The sequence below is a fragment of the Sorghum bicolor genome, chromosome 4 (genome assembly GCF_000003195.3).
Source record: "Sorghum bicolor cultivar BTx623 chromosome 4, Sorghum_bicolor_NCBIv3, whole genome shotgun sequence".
Lineage (NCBI taxonomy): Eukaryota > Viridiplantae > Streptophyta > Magnoliopsida > Poales > Poaceae > Sorghum > Sorghum bicolor.
The window spans coordinates 65,554,389-65,570,480 of NC_012873.2; the positions used below are offsets into that span (position 1 = coordinate 65,554,389).

At 41.3% G+C, this 16,092-nt stretch overlaps 1 protein-coding gene across 1 annotated transcript; it reads left to right on the forward strand.

The window, feature by feature from the left end:
- Positions 5,587 to 6,642, forward strand: LOC8081950 (18.6 kDa class III heat shock protein). The gene is made up of 2 exons (XM_002452884.2): positions 5,587 to 5,976; positions 6,081 to 6,642. The coding sequence occupies exons 1-2, from the start codon at positions 5,731 to 5,733 to the stop codon at positions 6,357 to 6,359; spliced, it is 525 nt and encodes a 174-aa protein (XP_002452929.1). The 5' UTR covers positions 5,587 to 5,730; the 3' UTR covers positions 6,360 to 6,642.

Genomic DNA, 16,092 nt, shown 5'->3' on the forward strand with positions numbered 1-16,092 from the left:
TCAACCATCTCCATATAACTCCTTTCACTAGTCAAATTCATTTCTCCTTAATCACTGTGCACGACCTTAAAATGACCTCAATAAATGGATGGAGGGAGTATATAACACTTTCTTTGTTTCAAAATAATCGCATGGTCTATGTTCACTGGTCTATGTTCACTTGTCTTATAAGCCGTATTTTCTCTGTTAGACAGCAGTGTTTTTTTTATAGTAAATCGGTACTTTCAGTAATAACTTTTCAAACAAGCGAACAGTCTGTGCATATAGCCAATTACATTATTGCCCCTATAAACCTTATGCAAAGTAATGTCATTGTTTCACTCCATGCAAACAATCACAGTCGTGTTCTCTTTTTTTTCTGAAGTTCTAATTTTCACATAAAAAATTCATTTATCATATCAAATCTTTGAATATATGCATGAAGCATTAAGTGTAGACAAAAACAAAAACTAATTACATGGTTTATCTATAAATTCGCAAGACAAATCTTTTAAACCTAATTAATCCATGGTTCAAAACTAATTACTAAATAAAATGAAAATGCTACATTAGTCAAATTCAAAAACTTTTCAGAAGTAAAGAAGGTTTTGCTTCTTTAGTTCCATTTTTATCCCAAACTTTCCACCTAAAATGGGAATGGGTCGTATCCACAAAAGTACTACTCCCTCCGTTCCAAAATAGATATCATTCTCACTTTCCGAAAAGTGAACCTTTTTAACTTTGACTAGTTATATATTAAAAAATATTAATATTTATAATACATAATCGGTATTATTATATATATAGTTGAATATACTTTTATAATAAACTTGTTTGGAGATAAAAATGTTGCATGTATTTTTTTTTGTATATCTAGTTAAAATAGAGAAAGTTTGACCGGTACCCATGCCACAACATTATCTAATTTGGGAGGAAGTACGGAGTAGTTTGCATGCGCGTGGCTGCTACCATTGGTGTTGACTGTTGAGGCTAATTCGCGGAAGGGAAACTTCAGTCGTAGCTGCAGCAACGTGTTAATAAACCTATTAAGAGTTAATTCCTCTTTATATAAACCTAGTAAGTCTGAAAATGAAATGACTAAAAAAGCAAGATTTATATTTTGTTTTGATGGAGTGCTTATATTTTTCTTGAAATGGGTAGTACAAAGCATGGTCTGTTGTCAGACATAGCAAACGGACTGAGATTCTGTAATTTTGCTTAGTAAAGTTACATTGTAACTTTCTCTCTATCTTGGTCGTTCAAATCAGATCCAAAGAATGTTCTTTCTCTCAGCTCATGGGGCCATGTGTCAGTGACTTTTTCATTTTCATGGGGTTAATTTTTCTTCCCTTCCGCTCCATCCGCTCTCGGCGCCGGCAGCCGGCAGAAGAGGAGCGCAAATAGAGCGCATTCACGCGGTGCTCTCCTGTGATGCACGACGCTCAGTGGGCAAGGACGGCGCCGTGGTGAGCATGCCGACGTGCAGAACAGCACGCGCGCTCAAGACGTGGTGAGCACGCATATGGCTAGCACGGAGGGCGACGAGGCAAGCGTATGCAGTCAGCATAGATGGTAGCGCAGCGAGCAAGCTGCTAGCGCTGTGAGCATGCATGTGTGGCTGAGGCGGATGGCGGCGCGACAACCGAGCGACCGGTATGGAGAGTGACGCGGCAAGCTTGCTCCTAGCACTGCGAACGTGCGTGGCCAAGGCTGAGGGCAGCGCAACAAGCGGCTTGCGCGGAGAGCGACGCGCGGCGAGCTCTCAGCCAGCCGCAGGTGTGCGCGGCCGGGGCGCAGGGTGAAGGACGGCGTGATGAGCGAGCGGACGCGGTGAGCCCACGACCAATGCGGCGAGCGGGCGTGGCGGATGGTAACACAACGAACGGGTGCGGCAGACGGTAACACGACGAGCGGGCACGGCGGCGGCCGTAACGAGACGAGCGGGCGCGGCGGCGGCCGACAATGAGACGACGTTCCGAGCGGATACGGGGATGAAGCTCCACGATGGTGCGAGGACAAAGCTCTAGCACGTCATGGTCGTACCTGCTGCTGCTTCTTGCCTTGCCATAGTGCAGCCGAGCATGAATCTTTCTCAAGCATGCCCTGTCAGGAACGGTGCGACGGCGTGCGAGGCCCACGCAGGCAAGGCCGAGTCCCGATGCGCTACCCGTGCCCTCGCGCAAGCGTGGCAGGAAGGACGAGCTCTGGCAGTACTACGTGTTGTTCCTGCCTCTCCTGGCGATGCGGTCGCCCGCGGACCGGGCAGCGGCGTCAACGGGTGGCCGGCCGACCGAGGCTCTGGCGGCAGATGCGCTGCCTTCAGGGCTCTGGCGGCACGGCGCAAAGGTGGACGCGCTGGTCCGGACCGAGGGCAGCGCGGCGCTGGGTTGATGCACGAGCGACGACACTGGGTGCTGGCACGCACGTCTGCCGTGTGCAACTTGGTGCTGCGGGTGCGGGAGGTGAAGGCTCAGCTGGAGGCTGTATGGCGGAGCTGAAGAGCGGGTCCGGCAGGATGCCGAGGGGGCGCAGGCGTGGTGTGGCGTCGCGCAGGGCGACGAGGCCGTGGTCATCGCGAGGCTCCGCGAAAGAGAACTTGACGAAGCTGGCGATTTTGCGGCTACACACTAACATATGGTCCCCTAAGATGAGATGAAGGATAGCCTTCCGATCGCTCTTAGAGGGCTGGGATGTGTGTATCCGTAGGAAAGTCACTAAATCCGCGTCCATAGCACACTACGCGAAATGATCGGGCCATGTCGGACGTTTTGGTCACTGGGATGAGGATGAGAGCGCTGATGGAGTGCTGACAACGAGACAAGGGAGGATTTTTGGTTCCTTATAAAAAAAAAGGTAGGATTTGGTTTTGCTGAGATGCAAAAAAAAGGTAGGACTGGTTTTACTGAGATTAAAAAAAAAGAATTTGGTTTTGTTGGGCTGCTGTGGAAGGTTTTCAGCTGTTGGGCCTTAGGGGATTGCCTGTTGGGTCTATCTTCAGTTTGAGAAAAACTGATCAAAATACACGACTAGGTCTTGTTTAGTTGCATTTTTTTTTAGAAAACAATACTGTAGTACTTTCGTTTTTATTTGATAATTATTGTCTAATCATAGAGTAACTAGGCTTAAAAGATTCGTCTTGTGATTTACAAACAAATTGTGTAATTAGTTTTTATTTTAATCTATATTTAATGTTTCATGCATATGCCGTAAGATTCGATATGACAGTGAATCTTGAAAAGTTTCGGATTTTTTGTGAGAACTAAACAAGCCGTATCCTGAGAAAATGGACGGGTTAAACCCGCTCCTGTTTCTATCCTTTAGGCCTTGTTTAGTTCAAAAAAAATTCGGATTTCGATACTGTAGTATTTTTATTTTTATTTGACAAATATTATCCAATCATTGATTAATTAGACTCAAAAATTCATCTCGTGATTTACAGGCAAACTGTACAATTAGTTTTTGTTTTCGTCTATATCTAATGCTTCATGCATATGCCCCAAGATTCGATGTGACACAAAATCTTAAAAAAAATTTGGTTTTCGGGGTTAACTAAACAAGGCCTTAGTCCCCAACATCCTGTCCCATGTCTCCTCCTGTTTTTGGATTTTGCTTCTGAAAGTACTCGTAAAATACATGGACACATAAAATATACAACTGCGTGTAGTAGCGTGTTTGGACAGGATTTTACTCGTTAATTTTTTTTCTGAACCGGGCCTTAGTTCACCTTGAAAACCAAAAAGTTTTTAAGATTCCCACATCAAATCTTGCGGCACATGCATGAAGCATTAAATATAGATGAAAACAAAAACTAATAACACAGTTTGTCTGTAAATTACGAGACGAATCTTTTAACCCTAGTTAGTTTATAATTGGACAATATTTGCCACAAACAAACAAAAGTGTTACAATAGCGAAATCCAAAATATTTTCACATCTAAACAAGGCCCAAAGCTATGAAATGTATGATAGGTATGTTCGCTCATTACAGTGGCGTGTAGCGTGTTTGGATGTCCTGATTCTATTTTGCTATAATTTTTAGTGTTTGGCTTTCAAAAAAAAAAAATTGCTAGCATATGACGAGTTTTAACAATCATTTCTAAGGCCCTGTTTTAGTTCCCCACCCAAAAAATTTTCATCCATCCCATCGAATCTTTGGACACATGCATGAAACATTAAATGTAGATAAAAAATAAACTAATTACACATTTTGGTTAAAAATCGCGAGACGAATCTTTTAAGGCTAGTTAGTCCATGATTAGCCTAAGTGCTACAGTAACCTACATGTGCTAATGATAGATTAATTATGCTTAATAGATTTGTCTTGCAGTTTCTAGACAAGTTATGTAATTTGTTTTTTTATTAGTTTCTAAAAACCCCTCCCGACATCCTTCCGACACGTCCGATGTGACACTCAAAAAATTTTCATCTCCAATCTAAACAGGGCCTAAAGTATCCGTCATCTTTGTATTGCTCTGCATTAGTGCTTCTTGCTAATAGATTGTTAATATAATATATTTATACACGTGAAAAGTTGGCTTAGCCAGAACAACTTTTTTAGATCTATCTTTTGTTAAATTTAGCATTCTAGCTGTTACACACTACGATCAAACAAGACCTATAGTCTATTGACATTGTGAAGCCCATGGCAACTTGACAAGGAGATATAGGAGGAACGAGAAGTGTAAAACCTATCTACGGAGACAGGAGTAGAAAGAGATGAGTTGGAGTATTCTCTCCATTCCAAATTATAAATCATTTTAAGAATTTTGAAGAGTCAAAACATTTTCAAATTTGACCAAAAATATATAGAGAAATGCTAAGATTTGTAACATAAAATGGGTATGCTATGAAAATATAACTATGAAAGAATCTAACGATACTTAGTTGGTATCATAATTGTTATTATCTTATCATATAAATTTGATCAAATTTGAAATGTTTGGACTCTCCAAAATTCTTAGAATAGGGGGTGTTTAGTTTCCCTTTCATCCCAAAAAATTTTAGGTTTTAGTCCATCATTTTTCATAATGAAACTAAACACCATGCAAATTTTTTGACAAAAAGGTGGCTATTTTTCATTTTGGATTTTGACCTCAAGAGGCAAAAAAAAAACCCAAAAGAGCACAAGAGGCTCTCATGAGGGCAATAAATTATGTATTTTGAATGAAACTAAACATGACCCTGAAAATTTGGCATTTTGTATTTCATCATTCCCGCATTTTGTAATTTGTATTCTATAGGGACTAAATACCCTCTAACTTATAATTTAGGATGGAGGGAATAGATGTAAACAGGCAAGTGTGAAAAGTTGTGCTAGAAAAACTAATTAGCAAGGTGAAACTTACTGCTAAAATTCAGTACGCCAAAGTGACCTCCTACATGGATCTCGTGCGTCTGCAAAGTGCAGCGGGTTTGTAGGCAGGAGCCCAACCGGCCTACGAAAAATCGGCCTAACTGCGGCCCAGGAGCATTTTACTGAGAAGCAGCTGCTCCCGGTCCCCGTAGCCACTGCGTTCTTCGGTTCTTCCAAGTGTCTCCCGGTCCTTCTGGACGCGACAGCACACCACCTCTGTGAAACATCTCGAACGTTCGCTTCCGCTCACTTTATACCCCCATCCCCTTCCTTTTCGCCTCGCCACATCGCAGAGCTCACAGCAAGGGAAGCCACCGCAGATCTCACCACCACTCCAACACAGTTGGATCAAGCGAAGCCGCGTAGTGTTTTAGTCCGATAGAGCGGTGAAGGGAGCCATGACGGAGCTGTTCGACACGGCCGTGACCAGCCTCCTCCACCTGCCGGAGGTGCTCGACCGCCTCGCCGCCGCGGACGGCGACCGGCGCTCGGGTGGCCACCACGCTGCGCACCACCACGGGCACGCACGCGTCCACGGGCTCGGTGGCGGCGGCGGCGGCGGCGCGCCGGTGGACATCGTAGAGACCCCTGGCGAGTACACGTTCGTGCTCGACGTGCCTGGCCTCTCCAAGTCCGACATCCAGGTACGTACGTGTGTCTGCGCCGCGTGGTTTTGTTACTCCGTTGTTGGATCCAGTCCAGGGACGAGCAGATGAACTGATCCCAACCGCATCTGCGCGTGTTTCAGGTGACGCTGGAGGAGGACCGTGTGCTGGTGATGAAGGGCGGCAGCGGGAAGCGGAAGCGCGAGGAGGAGGAGGAGGAAGGGGAGGGGGAAGGGTGCCGGTACATCCGGCTGGAGCGCGGCGCGACGCCGCGGTCGTTCGTGCGCAAGTTCCGGCTGCCTGAGGACGCGGACACGGGCGGCGTCGCGGCGCGCTGCGAGAACGGCGTGCTCACCGTCACCGTCAAGAAGCTGCCCCCGCCGGAGAAGAAGACCAAGTCCGTGCAGGTCACCATCGCCTAGAAGTCGGTCGGCGCTGGCAGTGTAGCAGAGTAGCAGTAGAATCGTACGTAGTGGCATGGCATGTTGGGTGGGGTGCTCTTTTGTTCACGTTTGTGCTGATCTGATGGTGAAGGTGAGCTCGGGGGTGTGTGACCGTGCTTGGAATGAAATGGAATCGTCGTCTCCAAGTGAACCTGCCCAAGAATCCAGTTTTATCTGTTTCGTCCCGTGTCCGTGTCTGCGGTCCAAATTGATCGCCGTCTTGAAATTTGGTTTCAATCTCAAGAACAAGAATTCAAAACTACATGGCGAGGCGATTTTTTTTTATATTTTTTGAGACTCAGTTATGCCTACACCAGCGCACATACTGCCAATTTTTTTAAGTTTGATTAATATTAAATGATATCAATATTTGTATTTGTAAATAATAAATAATTATATTATGAAAGTATATTTTATATTTAATCCAACGATACATATTATATATCTAAATATTAATGTATTTTTCTATATATTTGGTTAAATATTAAAAAGTTTGATTTTTTAAAAAACGAGATGTTTACTCCCTCCGTCACATTTAACTTCACATCTGTGGTTAAAAAAAATCTCCAAATAAAGGGTCTTGAATCTTGATGGCATCCGAAGCTAGCAGACTCGGACTGCCGGTGGCTGCAACATGCGGCGTGCAAATAAAAAATAAAAAAAAAGAAGAAAGAGAAAGCGTGCAAATAAAAAATAAAAAAAAAGAAGAAAGAGAAAGGAAATGAAAAAATCTCATCTGCCAGTGATGTGAGCTCCACTTTTAGGGGTAGAATTGTAATTTCACATGTAAAGTACATTTGAATAGTTAATTGTAGATGGAGAGAGTATTTAAAACGAGACGTGTATTTATTTATGGACGTAGTAAGTATTTAAAACGAGACGTGTATTTATTTATGGACGGAGTAAGTACCTCGCACGTACAGTAGGGCCTTGTAACCCTTGTGCACACATATCTCGCACGTACACTAAAAAGTTTTCCCGTCACATACATTAAATATAGACGAAAATAAAAGCTAATTATACCGTTTGTCCTAAAAAAATTAGCTTTTATGCAAAATGCACATTGCACAATGACGCGTCGCACGCACACCACCTTGTGACGGAGCAGGGAAGCTGGAAGGGGAGGGCGACACATGGAAAGGCTGGTGCTCGATCTCTCTTGGTTCGTTCCTATCTTCGCTTGCCGTTGGTTTGCCTTGCCTCCCTCCGTGGTTTGTTTTGTTTCCCTCCCAGCATGGCAGCATGCACGGCCGTTTACGTGTGGGCGAGTGTGCTTGGCTAGCTTCGTCTTGGGCGTCACCATTGTTCCTCCAATAATTCAGCATCGTGTCCCCCCTGCTCGACGGGACAGATCGACAGCGATCAAGAAGAACCCAGTACTGTCCCTGCAGAATTCGCCGCCTGATCGATCACCATTATCGGCTTCGTTGCTTGACGGGTCACACAGGGCAGGAGAGGGACACACGGACACTCGACGCTTTGCCTCGTTTTCTCCTTTCCTTCGTGTGGTTGGGAGCTAGCGGCCCAGCAGCCTACACTCGTGTACAGGACCACCGAACACGAACAAATGTGTCGGAGGAGGAAGGATTATTCCGACCTGCTGCGTGCGAGTGGGACTGCCGCACCACGTGGCAGTTGTTTAGGGTTTACAATTTATTCTCACCGCTCTTATTTCAACTACTAAAAGGCAAAAACTAGATTAGATCGATCGGTGTATTTTGAATGCTGTTTTTACTCTATTTATATGCTTATTTTTATTGGGAATCGCTTTCCAGATAAGCGGTACCAAATATGACCTTAGGCCCCCAAAAAACATATCTGATATATTTTTTTTTGAGAAATTTAATTGTATAATATAATATAAAATTTCCTCATAACCAGTTTAGCGTGAGCTGGCTCATTCCTACCGTTGTCCAGTCCAGTCCACCATGACACGCAGGCTAACGCGACTATATTTGGTCATTGTCATACTACACTACACAGCATGAATGCTTTGGCGAGCCAGCCGGACGACGCTGCGGGATACATGATTCAGATTTGGAATTTGATGGCTGAGGTAGTAGTTGACATGCATGTCGGGCGATTGCGATCTGATCACAGATCAGAGACACAGCCGATCTGTCCCGACTTCCGATCTGATCACGATCGCTGGCCGCTGACGGAGAGCCATGGCGTGGATATATTGCTTGAGCACCCCAGGCAGCCACTCCGGATCCGGCGGCCGTCCAATCCCTAGCTGCGCCGGCCGGCGGCGGTTCCCTTCTGCTGAGGTTTTCGTCAATAGTGAAATAGTGCTAGTACTCCGTAATCCATAGGCTGGCGGCTGGCCGTGCGCGCGTCCAATCCAATCTCTAAAGCGCATGGTCTCACAATTCATTCGTCGCACTACGTGTCGCCTACTCATCACCCCTAGAATCGTGCCTCCAATGAAATGAGGGCATGGTTGGTTGCTTGCTCGGGCAAGATCGCATGGCCAGACAGCAAAACTCTGATCTTCGATTCTGTGAGTGTTTGGCGGTCTGAATTTGTTGTTTGGCAGCCATCAATGCGCAGCACGGGCGTCGTCCGCGTCCTTGTGTGATGACTCATGACCTGTGCCGCGGAGCGCCAATGCATGCCTGAATCCCTCCGATCTGCCGCACGGATTGGCCGTCCATATTTAAATACACGTCTTACTTCTCAATATTTTTTTTAAAAAATAGCTAAACACATATATAGAAAACAAAATCAATATTTTGTACCTCCAAATAAAATTATTATGTAATGATATTCCATGATCAATTATTTTCTATATTTAGTCAAACATATAAAGTTTAACTTCACGAAAAATGAATTGTGTATTTTATTTTAGGAGGATGGTACTCCCTCCATCCCACAAATAAATGCATTTTTTGAATGCTAAGATTCATGTTTGACAAATCATCATATTTAAATTTTTTGTGCAAATAATAAATTAAACAAATCAATATAAAAATATATCTAACAATAAAATAAGTTATGAAAAAATAAATAGTATCTATTATTATTTTTTGAATAAGACGAACGGTCAAATATAAATAATAAAAATTAAAGAAATACAATTATTTATGGGACGAGGGGAGTAGTAGCTTCAGTCAACCTTATTATTTGTCCCAGCAAAAAGAAAAAGGTTGATGGCAATAGAACAGAGCCACTGATATGTGATACCGTATGATGATCCTTCATTTCGCCTGCCAATCAGTCGTTGCCGTAGGAAGTAGCGTACAATGACTGATAGAGCTATTAATGAGGAAATTTAATTTGTCTTGTCGGAGCTGATCGTTTCAGCCACTATTCCATCTTAAAAAAAAAACTCTTTGAAAAGGAGTTTTGGGGAAAGAATAAGGTTTACATGATGTGATGTGATTAATGATGAACTAAAGAATGGCACACAGCCGAACAGCTGTCGCTAGTAGGGATTTTATTTCTGGTTCTGAATCATACAAAACATGAAAAATGTCAATTCATTAGTAAAGCTCCATAATTAGCTATCAATTCAAATTAATATCCTGCTTGACAAATTAAAAGAATGGAAGAAATTTCATCGATGCGACTTGTATGTATATTTAATCGTTATTTCCATTTTCATAGAACTCTCTCCTGATGTATATAGCTTGACTTTTGCTGGTGGTGCATAGCTAGTCTAATGACCTTCCGATGCAATCAGTCATCGCAGTATGGGGCAATTAACTCTCTGATGATACGTGTGGCCGATCGATGCCGTATCAATAATGTGCATCAAATTGCGACCCTAGCTAGTTGACTTAATTTAACTATACACTGGAGTATATCGATTCTCAGAAAAAAATATTCGTTTGCACTAGAGAAGATGAGGGAAAAGGCAATAGGTGGAAATATTTAAAACGCGTCTAGAGGGGTGAAGCCAGAAGCAAAGAAAAGGGGTTGTGGTGTGCTAAGTTAGAAAAGGCTAAAAATTTAAATAGTAGATCATTTGAATGTATTGAAGAGATAAAGTACCGAACAAATTGGGGTGGTAACTAGTACCTACTCCCTCCACACCCGTTTTAATAGACGTTTAAGACAGGATTATGATAACCAAGGAGTAATTAATTAGAGGATAGTTTTCCTGCTTTACCTCTATTAAATACGTTTGCGCATGGAATCTTGACAAAATGTTTTCATAGCTCAATTGGTTAGCTTCTGGGGGCGTGAGGCTATTGGTCGCAGGTTTGACTCCTCGTTGGGCGTGGTTTTTTTTGCGTCGCGCTGGACGTTCGCGCGCGCTGGCACATACAGGGGTATTTGTGTCCAAGACGGCCTCTATACGCTGCAACGTCCATCTTTGCAAAATCACAGTTGGTGGCCAGAACGTTTATTAAATCAGGTACAGAGGGAGTACTATTTTGGCATTGTTTAGTTTCGAAAACCTTTTGTTTTTGGTATTGTAGCACTTTTGTTTTTATTTGACAATTATTGTCCAATCATAAACTAACTAGTCACAAAAGATTCATCTCATGATTTACGGATAAATTGTGCAATTAATTTTTGTTTTCGTCTATATTTAATACTTCATGTATGTGCCGCAAAATTCAATGTGATGGAGAATATTGAAATTTTTTTGGTTTTTGGGTGAACTAAACAAGACTTTTGTTGCTTGAGTGAAGTGTGATAATTAGCTAGTTTTATTTTTGTGTGTTTTTAGCTCTGACTTTAATGGTGGATCCTGCCTCGCGGCCTCAGCGCCTGCCCTCGTTTGAATTTGAGAAGTCCACACGCGACCTACTCGGTTCTCTGTTCTCTCCCATGCATTTTTTAGCAAAAGCGCGCTATGGCAAGCTTGCCTGCACCAAAAAGGCCCAAAAATTGGATAGAAACTTCCAGTGGAATATGTATTTATCATGAATTAGGCCATTAAATTTATTCGTTCTTTTGTCTTTGGAAATTCTTGCTCGTCGAAACCGCGCCTCAGGCTTTGTTTAGTTTTCAAAATTTTTCAAGATTCCCCGTCGTATCGAATTTTACGGCACATGCATGGAGCATTAAGTATAGATAAAAACAAAAACTAATTACACAGTTTGACTGTAAATCGCGAGACGAATCTTTTGACCCTAGTTAATCTACGATTGAACAATATTTGCCACAAACAAACGAAAGTGCTACAGTAGCAAAATCCAAAAATTTTCGCGAACTGAACCGAGAATATCACGATGCGCTGACGTAGACAGCAATTCTCACGTGCAAATTAAAAAAGCGCATGCAGACGTGCTGGGCCTTGTTCAGTTCCTCTCCAAAACTTTATTCTCTATCTAATCGGACGCTTAGATACATACGTGTGGTATTAAATACAGACTAAAAATAATTAATTACACATATTATGACTATTTTGTAAGACATATCTTTTAAGTCTAATTAGTCCATAATTTAACATTGTGGTGTTACAATAAACATATACTATGACAAATTAATTAGATTTAACAAATTTATCTCGTGAAGTACCGAAGACTTCTATAATTTATTTTTATATGAGCCTATTTGCCTGTCTTATAAGTCGTATTTTTGCTGCCAGCTAGCAGTATTTTTCTCTTACGATAAATCAACAAATAATATTTTCATACATGACTTTTCAGATCAGCGAACATGCTAGTGACAACCAATATAACACCCAAAACTTTACACCTGAATTTAAAAAAGGCCTTATGATCGAGCTGAAACTGTCGAGAAATAAGGCCTTGTCTAGTTCCTCACAAATGTTGCAAAATTTTTTAGATTCTTTGTCGTATCGAATCTTGCGGCACATGCATAGAGCATTAAACAAAGATTGAAAAAATAACTAATTGCACAATTTATCTGTAATTTGCGAGACGAATCTTTTGAGCCTAGTTAGTCTATAATTAGATAATATTTGTCAAATACAAACAGAAGTGCTACGTTAACCTATTTTGCAAATATTTTTGCAACTAAACAAGGCTAACACGCACGCCCAGCAGCCATCAGCAGATCGAGCACTGCATCATCACGTCATACAGCTTCTTTGTGCTTCCCATTTGGCCATATATAGATGCTGGAGTATGCATTAGTGTATCACATGCCGTGCACTGCACGCGCATCGCCGTCACGACTCACAGCGTTCACTTGGCGTGCATGCATGTGACCCATCACCCATCACGGCCGTATTTTCTAGTGTTTTTGTAATTGCTGTGCCTCTCGCTCGCTCCTCTCGCTTTCGCGTGCACGCCTCCATCACCCAGCAGCATTTCCCGTCTGATGCCGGTGCCCTTTCCCCTGCCTCCTCCATCCACATCGTCTCTGGTGGTGGCTATGGCTCGTCGCCGAAATGGACGGCCTATATGTTAATATATAATCTTAAGCTCTAATTCCCGGCCGGTTGTTCACGAATGTTTGTGCGTGTGCTGTCAAGTTGAACGACTCAAAACGGTATTATATACGTGACGTGTAGCTAGTATGTAGTGCTGCGGGAATCACACCATTTTCAGAACTGGGGTTGGTGAACTCAGGGGTTTAGTTCCAAAATTTTGCAATTTTTTTTAGTTTTTTAGTCACACCAAATCTTATGGTATATATGAGCATTAAATATAGATAAAAACTAATTAGAAAAAAGTCCATATTACTCCCTCCAAGTTTAGCCTTTGTCCAAGTAACGTCTCAAACTAATATTTGATTCAATTTACTCCCTCCAACTATTTAAGTTGGTCCAACTAACACCTTAAAGAGATTTATTGTTTCTCTATGTATAAATTATATTTTAGTTTCAAATTTTTGTGAGGTGATAGAGGATATTGTATTTTGTGTTAGAAAATTGCACTATGTTTTTTCATCATTATGTTTTATATGATATTGTATCGTATCTCTACTGTTAATTTATTGTTAAATTTCCTAAGCTATCAAAGTTTTGGTAAAAAGTTAATAACTTATGATGTTCTCCATAATATCACAAAAGTTGATAATAAGACAACTAATACGTAGAAAAATAGAATTACCAAATCATGTTAAGGGGTAAAGTAGACCAATTGAAATAATTGGAGGGAGTAAATTGAACCAAATGTAAGTTTAAGGGGTAATCTGGATATATGCCAAACTTGAGGGGAGTAATTTGGACTTTTTTCAAATAATTAATTACACATTTGTCTATAATTTGCGAGACGAATCTTTTGAGTCTAGTTAGTCCATAATTAGACGGTAATTATCAAATACAAACAATAAAGTACTACAATAACATTTTGCAAAAAATTTCACCAACTAAGCAACCCCTCATGGGCCGGTGCATGTGTCGTCAAACATGCTGATGAGCAAATATACGACATGGACTGTGGTTGAACATACAAACCAATGCATTTATACCAGCCTATACGCGTACGTGTACCGTACGTATAAGAGGTGATGACACGTATACCAGGAATGGCGTAAGCGTTGCTGCCAAGCGCATTTCCATGTCGACGTAGCCCCAACGTCTCTATGGCTTAATACTGTCTTTTAGTTTCCATTTTTAGTAAGTGACCCTTAACCACGTAGGTAAAAAAACAATATAATCTCCTAAGTCCTAACAAATGGAAAAACAGACACTGCGAGTTTTTTTTTAAAAAAAAGAGACTGTTTTGGGTTTGGTTATTCTTTGTGGCAAGGTCGTGTCGTGTGTGGTCCTTTTGTAGGCAGCGCATGCAACGTGCGCCTTGGCCGGCCGCCGGCCGGTGCTCCAATCGAGGGCCGCCAAATGAGTGAAGCGCCCCCGGCACGCAAGCCCCGAGAGAGGATCCCCAACCGGGCCGCGCCACGCTTCCGTGGGTCAACCTGCAGGCGCCTTCTCTCTCGCCTCTACCTGCCAAGTTGACCTGACCCTATGTTTTGCAAATCTTGCCAACTTGTCCAGCATGATTTTCTTTGTGCACAGAGTTTCGCTGCGTTGTTGTAAAAAAAATGGGATATCTAGCCAAAAATTAAAGATTACTACCTCACCATTTTAAATTATAAGATATTTTAGTTCTTTAGATACATTATTTTTTTATATATTTAGATATAGCGTATAACAAAATTTATGTATCTAGAAAAAATTAAAATATTTTATAATTTGGATTGGAGGGAGTAACTTTTAATAAAAACACATTAAATATGAAGATGCCTCATGCCCATATACAAATACACATACCCATCATCTTATATAAACATGCACATCTTTTTTCTATAGATGTTTTAGAGAGGCTGACATTGACAAAGTCATTACAAAAGTTGCAAGTGGACAAATCACTTAGTACTGAAAGAATAATAGCTGTAAACCTAAGTAGTTAGGTCTGTGTGCAAGGAATCTAACCAACAAAGCTATACCAATTTACTCCACTGTCAGACTTTAACCAACTATTTTCTATAAATACTTTGTACATGACATTTGAAAAGACAATATTTTTTGTCGGCAATTATAGCAATGTTATCTTACAATGTGAATATACATATTTTTTTATACCTATATCTATGTATGTATCTAATATTAAAAGGAGAAAATTTCTTTCTTTGTCGCTTGGCCCGGTCCATCACTCTCTCTCCTGGTTTGTCAGTCCCTCAATTCCCTTGCGTGCATAGAAGTCTTGATCGTTTTTACTAAAGTATTAAACTTATGCGTGTATTGTTTGATAAGAGCTCTTCCACGCTCTATGTTTTGTTCATGACATGAGCTCATGACTTGTGCCCATATGCAATAGAACAACACATGCAGCGACGAAGCCAGAAAAAAATTTAGGACGGGCTGAACAAAAGTCTACGACAATTTATCTCTACTATGGCTCTCTCACAATAGACATATATATTATAGCATAAATCAATCTTATATTGAAAACGTCGACCAAAACAAAATTCACAAAATACGTCATGAAGCCCGCCTAGGTGGGACGCTATATACTATGGCCCTTCCCAATCTATATAATTAAATATAAAAAATCAAGGTGGGGCTTAGGTGGGGCGCTATGTAGTCAGGATCGTTAGGCCGGGCTGAAGCCCGCCTTGACCGGCCGCTGGCTCCGTCGCTGAACACATGGACAACCATGAGTCTGATTTCAATATGAATTGGAACATATGACATAATATATAGCAACTCGTCCAGGTAATCATGCAACAAGCTGTACATTCTATTATAGTGCACCAACCCAACATGTTTGCTACTTCCTCGATGTCAAATAAATTAAAGTCGTTCTATATATATATATATATATATATATATATATATATATATATATATATATATATATATAATACATATCTAGGCGTGTACTAAAGTTATGAACTTAGAAAAAACAAAAAAGACTTTAAATTTATAGAATTTGGAAACGAGGAAATAGATAGTTTATGGTTAATAAATTTTATTTGAGCTGGATGGATTAGCTCATGGCATGTTATTGAGCTGACACCAGCTGGCATTGGTGTGCTATTTTTCTTTGCTGGGAGGGAGACATTTATATGACATGCCATTATTGTTATTTATAAACCAGCCATGAAAACTACGCGAGATAGATACAGTGAGTCTTGGACAAATGTCCAAGCAATCTTATGAAGTTTTATAACACCGAGCTGGCGTTGCTAAATATAAACAAAGAACATGTGAACCTGTTGCCATGAATATTTCTTTGGTTTGTTTAGGGGATAGTACGATATTTCTTTGTTGCTATTGGAAATCTGCATCCTTTCCTTGCGCTGGCATTGTGTGTTTCTCAAGTCCCATAACAAAGACAAG